At 41.6% G+C, this 16,071-nt stretch overlaps 1 protein-coding gene and 1 pseudogene across 1 annotated transcript; both read right to left on the bottom strand.

Moving 5' to 3' along the window:
- Positions 1-2,362: 2,362 nt before the first annotated feature.
- On the bottom strand, positions 2,363-3,440 carry LOC124984939 (POU domain, class 5, transcription factor 1-like; annotated as a pseudogene).
- A 4,379-nt stretch (positions 3,441-7,819) lies between these two features.
- On the bottom strand, positions 7,820-13,708 carry LOC124985243 (polyunsaturated fatty acid 5-lipoxygenase-like). Its single transcript, XM_047553822.1, is given in 8 exon segments — positions 7,820-8,482; positions 10,193-10,363; positions 10,828-10,928; positions 11,148-11,239; positions 11,241-11,267; positions 11,448-11,626; positions 12,452-12,538; positions 13,232-13,708. Coding segments are annotated over 8 exon segments (1,068 nt in total). The 5' UTR covers positions 13,463-13,708; the 3' UTR covers positions 7,820-8,302.
- Between the last annotated feature and the right edge of the window lie 2,363 nt (positions 13,709-16,071).

Genomic DNA, 16,071 nt, shown 5'->3' with positions numbered 1-16,071 from the left:
TACCAACTCATGTCCTTCCTATGTAATGTAGGGTAGGACAGGGGCATGTTTGATTGGAAAAGCCTTCATGGAGTTTTAGGTGGGTAGGGGTAACATGCTTATGCTGAGACTATTGAATGAGACTCCATTTAACTTGTTTTCCAGGAATAGGGAGAGAGATATCTCCCATTCTTGGTCCTTGAAGCCAACCTTGTTTCAGGAAACTGCATCTTTATAGGATGAAGATTTAAAGGTTGGAGACTGTCACTAGGCTCTGTACAAAAGGGATTTGGGAGTGAAAGCCCATTGGAAGGAAGGTACTTAGGGAAATAGAAGTACTCTACTTCATAGGTAATCATCCCCATTGAATGAGAACCTATAAAGGGATTATTAGCTTATGTGAACCTGAATAAGACAGGTTCTTTTTAGGAAAAATAATTGGATTTGTAATTTATAATGTTTCTCTCTGTGAAAAGTACTACCAATAACAACACATACATTTGTTCTTTGACTACTGTACATTCAAATGTTTCAGGGAAATCCCTGTGCTGTTTTTGGGTAAAGGAAAGCAATATGGTAGTTTTAGTAGGTGGTTTGCACCATGCTGAAGCACCAGGCTGCCACTTTTGGTACTAGATATTGAACCCAGGGGCACTTAACCCCTAAGCTACATCCCTAGCTCTTTTTATTTTTTATTTTGAAACTGAGTCCCACTAAGTTGCTTTAGGGTCTTGCTAAGTTTCTGATGCTGGCTTCGAACTTGCCATCCTCCTGCCTCAGCCTCCTGAGACTCTGGGAATATGGGTGTGTACCACCACACCTTGCTCCCAGCTTAGTATTTGATCCATGAATAGACAGTGGAGAGGGGACAGTGTAACTTTTACCTTGACTTGGGTTATCAGGTTTCTGTCCATTCAGGTAAAAGTCATGTCAGCTGTTAGTTATACTTTCAGTTCAACTTTTAGGACAGATAATTTATGAAGATAAATTACTCTCAAACTCCACCAGAATATTGACTGTTGCTCTTAAATAGTAAGAAGGGTGCTTTCATTGAATGTTTCACAGAATGGGAGAAGTAGAGGCAGAAAGTGGTAAAAAAAAAAAGGTTTTAATTACATTTTAATCATATCAATCAATCAATAAGCGTCACTTAATGGATGGAAATGGAGACTATCATGCTAAGTGAAATAAACCAATCCCACAAAACCAAAGGTCGAATGTTCTCTCTGATATGCAGATGCTAATTCACAAAAAGGGAGGCTTATGGAAATAGGACAAACAGTAGAATGAAACAGACATAACTTTTCTATGTTCATATATGAATACATGACCAGTGTAACTTCACATCATGTACAACCACAAAAAAGGAAGTTATACTCCGTGTATATTTGATATGTCAAAATACATTCTACTGTCATGTACAACTAAAAGAATGAATTTAAAAAATTTTAAAAGACACAGTATTTAATGTAGTATTAATCAAACATCCACCATATTTACTTTTTCAAAATACTGGGGCTTACCCATTTTTGTTACATGATTTTGCTCTGGAAGTTTTCCAACAAACTTGGCACTGGTGATTCCTGGCCTATATGAGGTAACGGTGAAAATAAATCTGATACCAAGGTGAAGTGCTCTTTTGTGAAATTAATTTTCTTTCTCTGATTTTGTTTTGTGAAGTGTTTACTGTTAAAATTTTTCAATGGTCTCCTTGTCATTTTGTATAAAAATTTGCTCTGTAGAAACAGTTCTGCAGAAGTATGTTAAATGTTTAAAATTTTACTTTTGTAAATACCAATGGTCTTTCAAATACTTTAGGTTAGTGTGGTCTGGAAAAAAGAATGGGCAACAACAACAAAAAAGTACATTAGGAAAAGCATTTTAATGGAAGAGGAAATATGAAATTTGGTCAAGAATTATTTGAATTAATTTATTTTATTGTGACTTTTAAATCATATTCTCATGTCTTACAATATACATACCTAAATAAATCTTAAATAAATTGAATTAGGTTTTATAGTAATCACTGAATTTTAAGTTTAAAATTAAGTTTGAAAGCTACAGAGCACATTACATGCAATTTTTTCTCTTGAACACTTTATAATTTAGCATTGTATAGTTTTTTTTTTTTTTTTTAATCTATCTACTGTGTCCCAGGCTTCTTTATTTAAAAACAAAGTATGAGTGATGTGGGGATTAAAATCAAGAGCATCATCGAACTTCACCTTCCCTCCAACCAGTTCCCCAAACTCCCTACCCCCACCCTTCGTGCTTCCAATTCCTTCCTTAGTGAATTAAGAACTTAATCCCAAAACCCCTGGTCCAGACTCCAGGTTCTCTCCCTAGCTTCTCATCTTTCCTCTGCCCCCAGAGGACAGGCACCTCAGTTTGAATGCATGGGAGAGCCCAGAATGGTGACAGAGACAGAGGGAAAGGCTTCCCCCTCAGGAAAAGGGACTGGTGAGTAGAGTGTGGTGACATGAGGGCCTCCTTAACCTGGGGTACCAAAATGGGGCCCTGGGGCCAGAGGAAAGGTCCCCCTGAGAAAGGAGACGCTGCAGCCTCAAAATCCTCTCGTTGGGAATAGTCAATGCTTGATCGCTTGCCCTTCTGGCGCCGCCGGTTACAGAACCACACTCGGACCACGTCCTTCTCAAGCCCCAACTGTTGGGCAATGTGGCTGATCTGCTGCAGTGTGGGTTTAGGGCACTGCAGGAACATGTTCTCCAGGTTGCCTCTCACTCGGTTCTCGATACTCGTTCTCTTTCTCTTCTGGGCCTGCAGGAGGGTCTCCGCTTTGCATATCTCCTGAAGGTTCTCGTTGTTGTCTGCTTCCTCCACCCACTTCTGCAGCAGAGGCCGCAGCTTGCACATGTTCTTGAAACTGAGCTGCAGAGCCTCAAAGCGGCAGATGGTCGTTTGGCTGAACACCTTCCCAAAGAGAACCCCCAGGGTGAGCCCCACATCAGCCTGGGTATATCCCAGGGTGATCATCTTCTGCTTCAGCAACTTGGCAAATTCCTCTAGTTCTTTCTGCAGAGCTTGGATATCTTGGCACTCCTCAGGGTTTTGCTCCACCTTCTCCTTCTCCACTTTCACCACAGCAGGGTGGGCAAAGCAGGGCTTGGGGGAGGCCCCCTCAGAGTTGCTCTCCACCCCAGCTCCCACCTCGCTCTCAGGCTGAGAGGTCTCCAGGCCACTGTGGGGGACCAGGCCCATTCCAACCTGATTTCCACAGTATGCCACCCCTCCGCAGAACTCATAGGGTGGAGGGCATGAGGGAATCCCCCACACCTCCGAACCTGGCCCAACCCCTGGCCCAATTCCAGGACCACCGGGAGGGCCTGGGAAGCTTAGCCAAGTCCGAGGGTCAATCCAGCCAGGCTCTGACCCTCCTGGCCCATCGCCCCCACCACCCGGAGGGGCGAGAAGGCAAAGTCCGAAGCCAGGTGTCCGGCCATGGGTTGGAAGGGCACCCCAAGCCGGGGGCCTGAAGAAATAGTTCGCCAAGCAACTACTCAACACCTCTCTCCACATTGTATAGTTTTTAGGAGAGCTTTTTCTCTATTTTGATCTTTGGTTCTGTATTTACACTAAAATAATATTAGAAATTGTGGAAATTTAGAAATTTAAGTCTGTTTCTCAACATTCAGATTGAAAAGGGATCACCCCATGTTTTCTGAGTCTTTACATTTAGAGTAAATTTAAATCTCTTCATCTAATTGAAGAATATATGTTTTGTGCAAAATGATAGCCAGTTCTAGATGCAGAGACTTTCAATAATCATATGGTAAGATTTTAACTGAGGAGCTTTTTGCATTTTAGTTTAAAAAATATCCATTCAAAGTTCTTACAATACATTCTAAGATTTCAAGTTTTAGAAGATTCTATAGTTATTTAAAAATTCATTCTCTAAGCTATTGGAGGTTAGGAAACATATTTATGTGTATCATAGAGTACCTAGAATAAGGTATTGGATGTAAAAAAATTTTTAATATATTTGAACAAGAATAAATTGGGGGAAAGAGTTCTATATAATGAAGTGCTCTAAACAATATCATATGCATGAGATAGCTAAAAATGAAGGCTACTGAATTTCTAATTTTATATACTTAATTTTATATACTCTTCTAAGGTTTAGGTGTATTATCTTGAAGTGATGTCATAAGTAAGAGGCAAACAAATGAGAGAAAAGTCATAAACATGAATATAGGTACCAGAATATCCTTAGCATCTTCCAAGTATGACCTTAAATTAAAATTTCACATTAAAATATCTTAAACTTCTTTTGAACCCCACCCCATATGCTTTTAAATGCATCTTTTCAAGCTGCATATCCTCTAGAATTCTGATTATCAATTCTTTCCTTCAGAGAAAAATTAATGAAACATTTCTTTTACTTTTTTTCCCTGCTGAAAATGTTACAGATTGAAGATAGTTTATAACCATGTTTAATGAATTGAATTACTTATTTTATAGTAATAAACTAAATGCTTTATTATAGAAATAATTACAAAAAAGTAATTGTTCTGTAACACAAATCAATCTTATCAGTGCTATTAACATGAATAAAGCTTTGTGTTGTTTCTTTTCATACCTTACTCTAAATTCCTTTTCTTTTGTTCTTTTGCTTAAAGTTATATTCTTACCTCTCTGTTTCTTTCTCCTCCCTTACCTTTTAAAAAATTATTTACCCCTAGAGTCAGTATTTCCTTGAAAAATAATTTTCAATATCTTTTATTTCAACAATCTGTCTCCATTCACTTATTGAGTTATCCTTTCTTGTTGTGTGTGACTTTCATTCATCAATCATTGCCCAAAAAGATTTAGTCTTTTCTTTCTTCTCTTTCTCCTAGGTGGAGCTGAATTTATCAATCTATTTTCTTTAGCGATTGTGACTGTAACCCTTCTTATTATAAGCTATTCCTAAAACCTCTGCTTTTGTATTTTTCCTCCCAAGAGGTCATTCAGGCAAATATAAATTATGAAAACACATTAAAATATCACATTATTATTTCAAATTTCTTAAAATGATAATTTCTTCCAATGTGTCCCAAACTATAGATGGATTAAATGTTTTTCCAAGATTATTTAGGAAAAGAAAATTGATATATAATGGGGGTCAGGGCCTTGGGTATGCTAAGTAGGCTTTCTACCACTGAGCTATGTCCCCAGTCCATTTTGCCACCTCTTTTAAAAATCAGATGACTAGATGTTTGAGATTGTCTCTGGGTATTCTATTCTAGTCTATTGGTCTATGAGTCTGCATTTGGGTCAGTACCATGTTATTTTCCATATTGTGAATTTGTATTATGCTTCAAAATTGGGTATCCTGATGTCTTCAGAATTTCTCTTACTATTCAGGATTGTTTTAGTTATTCGTTTTTTTTTTTTTCTTCCATTAAAATTTTAGGGTTAGGGGTGGGGAGGGGGTGAGGGAAGGAAAAATAATGAGACAAATATCATTACCCTATGTACATGTATGATTACACAAATGGTACAACTCTATGTACTACCAGAGAAACAATAGTTGTACCCCATTTGTGTATAATGAATCAAAATAAATTTAAAAAATAGAAAAAAAGAATTTTAGGGTTATTTTTTATACTTCTGTGAGTATATCACTGGAATTTGATGAGAATTGCATGCAATGTGTGGATGACTTTCCATAATATGATTATTTTCACCGTATTAATATTGAACATAGTAGGTCTTTTTATCTTCTAATGTCATCAATTTCTTTTTTCAGCATTCTGTAATTTACTTGAATAGGATTTTAATCTCCTTGGTTTTTTTCTTCTTCTTTTCTTTCTCTTTTTTTATTTGAATGTATTGTGAATGGAGTTATCTTGTTTTCAATCTCCGTGGGTTTGTTATTGGTATATAGAAAAACAGTATTTTTGCAAGTCAATTTTGTATCCTGCTACTCACTTAAATTTGCTTATAACATCTAGAATTTTTCCAGTAGAGTGTTTAGGTTCTTCTAAAATAGGATTATATTACCTGCAAAAAGGGTAATTTCACTTTTTATTTCCTGTTTGTTTCTCTTTTGTTTCCTCTTGCCTAATTGCTCTGGCTAAAATTTCCAATACTACATTGTATAGGAGTGGTGAATTCCCACATACTTGTCTTGTTCTTGATTTTAGAGAAAATGCTTTAAATTCACCATTCAGTATCCTATTGACTTTGGATTTGACATACATAAACTTTATTATGTCTCTCCAAGTGGTTTGTTGCAGTTTGGGGTAAACAGAAGTATTTCCTAGAGAGGTCAATATTAGCAGGGTGCAATGGAACACATCTGTAATCCCAGCTACTTCAGAGGTTGAGGCAGGAGGATGGCAGCTCTATTTGAGCAATGAACAACCCGGGAACTTTAGAGAGACTTTGTTTTAAAGTAAAATAAAAATGTCTGTAAAGGAGTTTGGGAGTAGAGTGCTTACTAAGTATGCACAAGACCCTGGGTTCAATCCCCAGTATCACACACACATGCAAGTAAATAAAATCAGATAAAACAAAAAGCAGCAAACATTCAACTAAAGCTTAATTTGTTACTAATAGGAAAATTTTAAAAATTTGTTATTATTTTTGCTGTTTTATTTCTTTTTTGTTAGGCTATCCCTTTCTCTAAGTAGTTTTAGTAAATATTACCATTTGTCAACAGCACTCCATTTAGAAGTAAAATCAGAAGATGGGCAAAATAAGGCTTTATGACACAGAAAATAACCAGCCACAGTTATGTAAACATGTCCATTTAAATTCCTGGCTTCATATTGTTTTCCTTACTTTAATAATGTAAGTTAGGCCAAATAAAATTACCTTTCAGTATAGGCGTTTAGAATCAACAGACCATAACCTTTCAGAATGGGAGCTTTGGTGTTTAAATACAACAATAATTTTCCACCCTATTTCCTTTCAATGTAGAAATCAGCAAATACAGTTAAACATTTTTATCTACTGATTTTAGTGGACATTAGAATATATTTGAACTGCTTTAATATAGATAGTATATACAGATGCATATTACTATCATAATATATATTTCAATAAAACTTTAAAAATTTCTCTTTCTCTTTCTAAATGACATATATTGATTTTGGCTTTTGATATTTTAAAGTTTGCCTTCTCTCCGAATATTGTCATTTAGAAAAACAACTTAAATGCACTGTAAGGGCTCCCCACTGAACATGCGGGAGGTAAAATCTTTTGTGTGAGGAAGCATTTTTACTGTTAAAATTATCTAATTAATTAATTTTTTATTAGAATATTCATTTTTTGTGAATTTAACACATAATGAATTAAATTTAGTCTAAACAGTGACCAAATTAAGTTGTCCAGGTCCCACTTTTTCTGCAAGTCATGCTGTAAACCCTGATGCAGAAGAAAACTAGTACCCAGCTCCAAACACAATGCCTGGAATCTGTCAGCCCTGCCAGCAGGAAAACAAGGGAGTAATTTAGTGCTGTTGTTTCATGTCATCCTCAGGGCACAGGAACAGATAAGATGGGTTCCCTGACCTTCCAGAGGCTCCCCTTCTTAGGGGGAGAACACACAGGAGAGCAACAACACAGTCACACAAAGTACTGGGAAGAGACAAGCTCTCTCTGAGCAATGAAGTATGCCTTCCCAGAGGTGATGGCATTTCGGATATGTTCTGAAGAATGAGTGAGAGCAGTCTAGGAAAAAGGCACCTGCTAGCCAGACTTGGGTGGGCAGGCTTTTGCTCAGATGGAATCAGCAAATATGATGCGCACACATGGGGCAGGGGCGGTGGCAGAGATGAGGTAAATGAACTGTTTGGGGTGAGTGGAATATACCATGTGGAACAAAACCTGCTTTAGATAACTACTTTATTTTTATGGCAACCAATTCTTAATTCATTCAACAAGAAGTTATTTGGGCACCTACTACATGCAAGAAATTAAACTAAGGATAAGTAGCACAGAAATTCCCCATCTCCAAAAAGAACTGGCATCTGTTATCCTGATTTTCTGTTGCTTTAGTGTGGAAGGACTCATCTGAGCCTGGGCAGGAGGCTCTGAAGTCCTCTATATAGGAGGGTCCCTGAAATATTTGTATGCTTTGATCAAACTATGGGATTCGCTACAGATGGATGGATAAACAGGAAAATGCTCTGAAGCTTTGGTACAACCTGACACATTCTGGAGGAGACTTTGGTTTGTAACTGGCCCATCAGGAAACCCCAACACACTTGCTAGGCTTGGTGGAAGAGAGGTGAGCTGCCAGGAGGTCAGCCCCAGAGCCTGCCACACAAGCTGGAGTCTGGCTGGCCTTCCTCGGGTGAGATTGCCACAGGCAGGGTTCAGATGGCCACACTGTTCGGTATTCGGTCTGGAGACAAGTAGTAATAGGGCAGCTTTTTGTTCTTGTTGCGCTCAGCAATCACGCTGACAATGGCATCCAGGTTCTTGCGAAATCGGGCCATGGCCTCCTTCACAGGCTTCTCAATGAAGTGCTCTTCTGGGTACATGCCTAGGAACAGCTGAGGGCACAGACATGGACAGAAAACTCAATGTAAGATGAGACCACATAAACTGATAGGCCTTGTCCCACCCCTATGGACCACGACTTGTGAGGACAGGGAGGGAGCATCTGCTCACCTTCCCTTTTCCTCTACCTTCTGCCACCTGCCACTATGCAGGTGTAGTATATGTAAACAATGGAATACTATTCAGTCATAAAGAAGAATGAAATTCTGTCACTTGCAACAACATGGATGAACCTAGAGGACATTATGTTAAATGAAATAAACCTGGCACAGTAAGTCAAATGCTGTATGATCTCACTAATATGTGAAGCCTTAAATAGCTCATCTCCTAGAAGTTGATAGCAGAATAGTAGTTACCAGAGGGGAGGGGAGGGATGTAGGAGAAAAGGAGAGAGGAAGATCAGGGGATACAAAGCTACAGTTAGATAGGAAGAAAGAGTTGTAGTGTTTTATAGCATAGTAAGGTAACTAAAGTTCACAATATTGTAGTTTATATTTCATAATAACTAGAAGTTTCTGAATGTTCTCACCACAAGGAAATGAAAGATAAATATTTGAGGTGATGGGTTTTCTAAATGCCACAATTTGACCTTTACCCAATGTATACATGTACTAAAATATCACTTTGCATCCCATAAATATGTATAATTATAATGTGTCAATCAAACACAAAATGAAACTTTAAAAATTAATGCCTTTTCAACCTGCTTTCCCTAAGGAATGCTCCAGAGCTGGGACTTTATCAATAAATGGGAAAAGTTTTGTGTCACTGCTGGGTAATTAGAAACCTGTGTAATGGTGCAGGTGAGTGAAGAGGCTGCTAGTATCTCGGTTGTGGGAGTGTGACCCTGTGCTCTGCCCTACACAGCACTCTCTATGTAGGCAAGTACAGGTACTGGTAGCCTCCTGCCCAGGAGAGCCATGGCCACGCCTTGTGGTGCAGGGTGTGGAAGTGGTGGCTACTTCCCACTTGTGGGTCACCCGCTTGTTCACACAAATGTCTGAAAATATACATTAAACATCTTTTTTAAAAACTGGATTATTAAAATCAAAATTTCAGACTAGAAAGGGGATGGTGGGTTTTTGAATTTAGTTTGCAGAGAGCAATTCAGTCTTGACATTCTTTGACCAAGAAATTGCTCTACTAGAAATGTTTCCTCTGGCCATGCTGAACACATCAAAGACACATGTACAATGATATCTAGTGAGGAAACAAGACATTAGCAAAGGCCACTCAGATATCCAATTCCTTCTGTGCAGCACTGCAAGTACTGCCAAGGGCTGTGTCAGTCAAGATACTCTAGACTGGGTGTTAGATTACCAGGTTTAGGTGTTTGGAAGAAACCAGGAAACTTTGTTGTTCCCCCTGGGAGGCCAGGGAAGAAACCACATGGAAGATCTTGACAGTAGCTGAAAGCAGTGGGAGGTAGGGAGTGGTTATCACTCACCCCTGCTCTGGTCAATCACCTTAAATGGAGCAAAGCCTGTGTCCTCTCTTGCCCCACCCACTCTGAGATCTCGCTAGGTGCTGCCTTGAAGACCAGGTAGCACCTGCAGCTAATTTTGGACCCTCCAGCCTTGGAAGTCAGGATTCCTTGCTGTAGGTGTCCACCCTGATCCCTTTGTCACAAACAAAACCTTGAACTTGAGAAATGGGTTAAATATTGGGAGACCTGCACAGTCCCTCATCCTGTTTAGTCTTACCTCATTGTCCTGAAACTGGCTCAGAGCCCACACTGCACCCAGATGCCAGCATGAGCGGCCACCGTCGGGCAGAGTATCCACGATCTGCTCTATGTTCACCACTCCCTTGGCCTTGGGCGGTGGGGCACGCATGGTTGGGGGAGCATTGGGGATCCAGGAACACCAGTCGTACTGCGAAACAGCACCCACAGAAGTGGTGACCCGGAAGTCCAGATGCCGGACCACCTGCAACCCACCACATCTGCACTTGCCTGACCCGGAAAGCACCTGCCTGGTCACCTTTACCCCTCCTCTTGGGTGTCCCCATCCCTCCTGAGGTACCGTCACTCATCTCTGAGGTTCCATTCCCTCCTTCCTAGAGGGGGACCCTCACCCTAATCTTCCTGTAGCAACCCGACAGCGCTCCCCTCCTTTCGAGTGGAGGGAGCCCTTAGCTGAACCTGTGGAACAGGTGCCTGTAGACACTGATTCCAGGCCCAGAGGCTGCCAAGGGTGAGGCGGTAACCGGGCAGAAAGGACAATGCCTGAAGTGGAAGGAGGAGGAAAAAGCGGGCCTGACTTCGCCAGCTAGCAGTGGATGGAGGGGATCTGAATGAGTTCCCGCCCAGAGAGGGGGTTGCCCTGGTACAGCCTACCTGGCCGAAGTTCACCGCTGCGTGCTGGGCCGAGGCCGTAAAGATCACCACAGTCAGGTACTCGGACAACTTCTCCCGGCTCTTGAGTGACTTGGGGAAGCCTGAGGCGGAGTCATGGCTGCTGAGCCCTTCCCCCCGGAGGAGGGACCCCTGGGACCCCGCCCTCCCGTGGCGTCTCAGCGTCCCCCCAAGTGCTGGAGAGATTCCTGCTGCTAAAGACACTCCAGGAGCCGAGAACTGCTCCAAGCACACCACTGGGAGGGATCGGATCACGTCTCCCAGAGCAGTCCAGAGGGTTAGAAAGAGCGGCTGTGACCTACCTGAGGCCTTCTTGCCCCGCATGCCATATACGTAAACGTCCTTCACAAAGTCCTGAAGCTCCTGGTCCTCTTCTACAACCTGGTCACTCTCAGTAGATGCCCACCACTTCAGATGTGAACCTGGCTCAGAAGGGAGTCGGCAGGAATGAGTGCCCCACGTTGACCTTAATATCACTCCTTAACGTCAGGACTCAGAATTCCCACAGCCCTTCCCTCCAACAGCAACTAACCACGGAGCCAGGTCAGGACCCGATGACTCCTCCTGGGGCTTCCTTCCCCCAGACCCCAGCCACTACTCACGTCTGAATGGCCTCCCACACCAGCAGCCCATCATCTCGGTAGAAGTAGTAGGGGATGTCCTCAGTGCTCTCCATGCCCCGGGCCTTGATGGCCGTGGGGAAGCACAGGGAAGCATAGGTCAGGTCTTTCAAGGCCCTCTGCACCATCTGCATGTGCCCGCCACCTCCAGTGGCATTGGCCTGGGTAGGAGGAGAGAGCCCCTGATCGAGGATGACTTTCCTGCCCAGCTGTCCAGCCCAGGAGTTCATCCCTGCATCCATGAGAAAGTGGGAGGGCAGTGGGGTGACAGAGTAAGATGGGCAAACCTTTTGCATGTGAGGTGGGGAGGAGTGATGTTTGATTTGTAGAAGGCCTAGCCTTCCAACCCCCATGAAGAGGTGATAGAGAGAAGTCTCTCCCCTCCAATGAAAGGGGCTGAATCACCATGTATTACAGCACTGCAGGAGGGAGGACCAGGCTCCCACCTGCAGGAAGGCAACTAGGCAGCTGGCAGGGGAAGAGTGGGCACCCACCAGTGGGGGACCTGCTTTCCTGATGCCCTGCTGGGAGAAGACTGGGTTGTGGGTCGGGGACATTAAGGGCCTACAAGGAGAGAGGGTAGGAGGCTGTGCTCAGAATGTTAGGCAGGTCCCAGGCAGAAATGGTAGGGCTGTGTAATGTGGGAAAATGACACAGAACTCTAGTGTGTATAGGGTCAGTGGTCTATGAAGAGTGTGACTCTGGGCTTGAAGAGGAGAAGCGTGGTAGGAGGTGACAAACAGACACCACAAGGAGGAAGACATGGTAACACCCTGAGAAGAGGAGAGGGTGCCTTGATGGGTGGAAAGGGCTGGAGGTTAGTCATAGAAGCTGGGAATTAGCTGCAAGTACAGCATCCAGCCTTCTGCTTTTTCCAAACCTCCACCCAGTGGCCTGGTCTCCTGAAAGGGAATCTGAATTTCAGATGGGTTGTAGAGGCCACTAAGCAGGAATCTTCCAGGTACTGTGTGTTGGAGGGCACCTACCTTGTCAAAGAGGCCATACTCGCAGATGAGCTGTTCGCGGGCCTTGTTGTTGATGGCGATGGTGAACCTCACATGTGCCACCAACAGCTTGGAAGGGAAAGAGCAAAGACCTCAGAGAGGGCCCCTTGGGACACTGAGCATCCCCACCCCAGCCCATAGTGCAAGGGGTGATGCTGAACACAGTAAGCAAAGGTCTGGGTGCCCGTCTTCTTGCTAAGTAATTGCTGGAGGCCTGGGGGACACAGCTTTGATGACAATGGCAATAATGATAAAAAGGATGACAGTCAACACTTGTCTAATGCTTAACTATGTGCTAGACATTGCTTAAAATCTCTGAATGTATTAATTATTTTAATCCTGACCATCATCCTAAGAGGCAGAGTATTACTTTCGCTTTCTTTATAGATGAGAAACTGAGCTATGGAGGTGTTTCTTTTCTTTTTTTTTTTTTTAAGCCTTTAGTTACTCTAGCAATCATTGCTGAGAGGATGCAGGAAGATGGAAAGAAAGTGACAGTGAGCTCATTTGCCTTTCAACCTCTACTTCCCAGCCAGCCAGGCTCCATGTCAGGTCTAGGCCCTGGCCCCTGCCCTAGCTTTACATCTGAAGGACCCATCAAGCTTCCAGCAGCTTTCTTCCTTGTAGGGCATTACTGTCTCTCTGAGCATTTCTCCTGAGGTCCCTCTCTGCTACTCACTCCTAGCCACAGACCCCCTGAGGAGAAGACAGCTACCATACCCAGTGTTCTCATTCCGCAGGTGGGGTGGTAACTGGCTGTACCTTGAAAATGGGGTGCACAGCAGGCAGCTGGCGATACATGGCGATACCAAAAACCTCAGATACCAGGTGTGTGCACAGAAGGTGGGTGATGGTCTGGTGTACGTGGAAGTCACTGGAACGCACCCAGATTTTGGCCAAAAGCCAGTCATATTTGGCATTCGAAGGGAGAAAAATAGGGTTCTCCTCTCCTGGGATTTGGTTGAGCTGATAGATTGAAGAAAGAAAATACATTGTATATTTTGCTCTAGACTACAGAATAATCTAAATGTCTTCAATAGTGACTTTCAAATCATAAGAAGAGCATGGAGGACTTCCAGGGGCCCAGGGTTCACGTTTTATGTCCTATCTATCACACTTATAATCTGGACAACCCTAGATGAGTAACCAAGTCTTTCTGAGCCCCAGTAATTCCTCATGAGTTATGATAAGGCCACATGGAGACATCACAAGAAACAGGGAGGTGCAGATGGATATGATCCTGCTCTTTTCCTCTTCCCTCCTGGCTTCCTGCCCGGTCTCCCATTGCTGTTCTTTGACCTTCCACACTCTTCTCTATGGGAAGGAGAGGTTAAACTACCCTTCCTTTGAAGTCTTGGGCTCCCCAGGGTTTGCTCAGGTGCATAAAAATGAGGCCTTCTGATGTATCCTATAGTAGTAGTTGCACACATTGCTTGGCACTGCACCATACGACACCGATGTGTTTCAATACTCTCCATTTCAGAAATGTTTTTGCATTAAAATATAATGAGAACTGTGGTTACACCTGGATCATTCCCACTGTACTTTTCTTTGTGAATGGCACCCTCACTCCTTTTCTTGGCTCAGTTTTCTTCCTTGTGCCTTGAGGATTATCATGTCAGGTTAACATTTTCTCTACCAGAATTCTGTAATAACCTTACACCTGTTTTCCCAGCTACCCCCTAAAAATATGCTCTTTTCTGCAACCATAATGATATATTTTTTAAAAATTCATTTCTATTAGTGCTTATCCATTCCTAAAAACCCAAGTATTACTTTTCTTTGCTATAGAATTAAACACCTCAAGCCTCTAGATTTTTCCTGTGTCTCTATCCTAATCACTGGCTAAGGTGTTTCTTCTTACAATACTGCTTTTGTTTTCAAAAGATTTAATGAGATATTATTGGCATAAGGTAAACTGCACATTTAAAAAGTGTGCAACTTGACAAGTTTCAACATGTATATTAAGCATGTTTAATCACCATACTCAAGATAGTTAAGAAATTTATAAAAGTCTCTACATGTTCCTTTATATCCCCTTAGTAAGAAACTGACAAATTATTTTTCAAAATATTTGTACCATTTTCCATGCTCATCAGCATGGATTAACTGGGTGATAATCATAGTCAGATAGGGTGTGCAGAAGGTAGGTCACTTGGGGACTGCATGTTGAGTGGAGCTCTCACTGCTTCCTAGTGGGTGTTCATGTCCTGAGCTGCTTTCCTTTGCCATGTCTTTCTGACATGATGTTCTACCTCACCTTGGGCCCAGACCTATAGAGTCAGCAGTCTGTGGACTGAGACTTCTGAAAGTTGAGCCCCAAATTAACTTTCCCTTATCTACATTGTTCTTGCCATATCTTTTTGTCACAGTGAGGAAAGCTAAATAAAACAATTCCAAAGCACTTTAAATTTGGATGCTATTTTTAATGAGATAATTTTCCTGATTTCTTTCTTAGCAGATTTACTTTTGGTGTACAAGAAAGCTATTGATTAATGAAAGTTGATATTCTTACCAGCTGCTTTGCTGAATTCATTTTCAGATCTAGAAGTTCTCTGGTGGAGATTTTGGGGTTTTCTAGATATAGGTTGATGTCAATAGCAAACAGAGATCATTTGAATTCTTATTTTCCTATTAATAACTCTGTGATGTCCTTCTGCCTGATTGCTCTGCCTTGAGTTTCAGGAACTATACTGAATAGGAATGGTAAACTTAGACATCTTTATTTTGTACCCAATTTTAGAGGAAAAGCTTTCCTTTTTCCCCCCAGTATGATGTTGTATTTGCTTTTGTGATATGTAGCCTTTATAATGTTGAGGTAAGTCCCTGGATGCCTAGTTTATCTATCATTTTTAATATGAATGGGTGCTAAATTACCATCAAAACCTTATCTGCATCTGTTGAGATGATCCTATGATTCTTGTCCTTAATTCTATTTATGTGGTGAAGTGCATTTATTGGTTCACCTGTGTTGAAATAACCTTCCATTGCTGGGATGAAACCAACTTGTTCATGGTATGTTAACTCCTTGATGTATTTTTGAATGCAGTTTGCTAAAATTTCATTGAAGATTTTTGCACCTATGTTCATAAGGAATATTGGTCTGTTGTTTTCTTTCCTGGATATGTCTTTGGTTTTCATATCAGGATTATAGTGACTCCATAGAATGGATTTGGGAGTGTTCCCTTAAAAACCTGATAGAACTCATTTGTGAGTCCATTTGGTACTAGGCTTTGCTTTGTTGGGAAGCTTTTTATTACTGCTTATATAACATTCCTAGTTATTGGTGTGTTTAGACTTTTTATGTCTCCTTGATTCAATTTTGGCAGGTTACGTGTGTCTAGAAATTTGTTAGTATCTAAGTGTAAAATATAGGTAAGGGTGTCATAAATCAAGCACCAAGTGTTAACCTACGGCAATGACAAAGAAGGGTGAATTATTCACATGTCTTATGCCTTCTTTATATTTTTTTCATCTTCACCCATCTCAACAATTACTGGGTGATCTGCCTCTACTGTACCTTAAAGTCAGCTTGATCTCATTGTCTTGCTGCCTGAGGTCACCTAGTAACTTGTCAAAAATCTTTTGTGTCTTCTACCTTG

This window comes from Sciurus carolinensis, chromosome 5 (genome assembly GCF_902686445.1).
Source record: "Sciurus carolinensis chromosome 5, mSciCar1.2, whole genome shotgun sequence".
Taxonomy (NCBI): Eukaryota; Metazoa; Chordata; class Mammalia; order Rodentia; family Sciuridae; genus Sciurus; species Sciurus carolinensis.
Note: the sequence above shows the minus strand (reverse complement) of the source record. Positions and strands in the feature narration are given on the sequence as shown.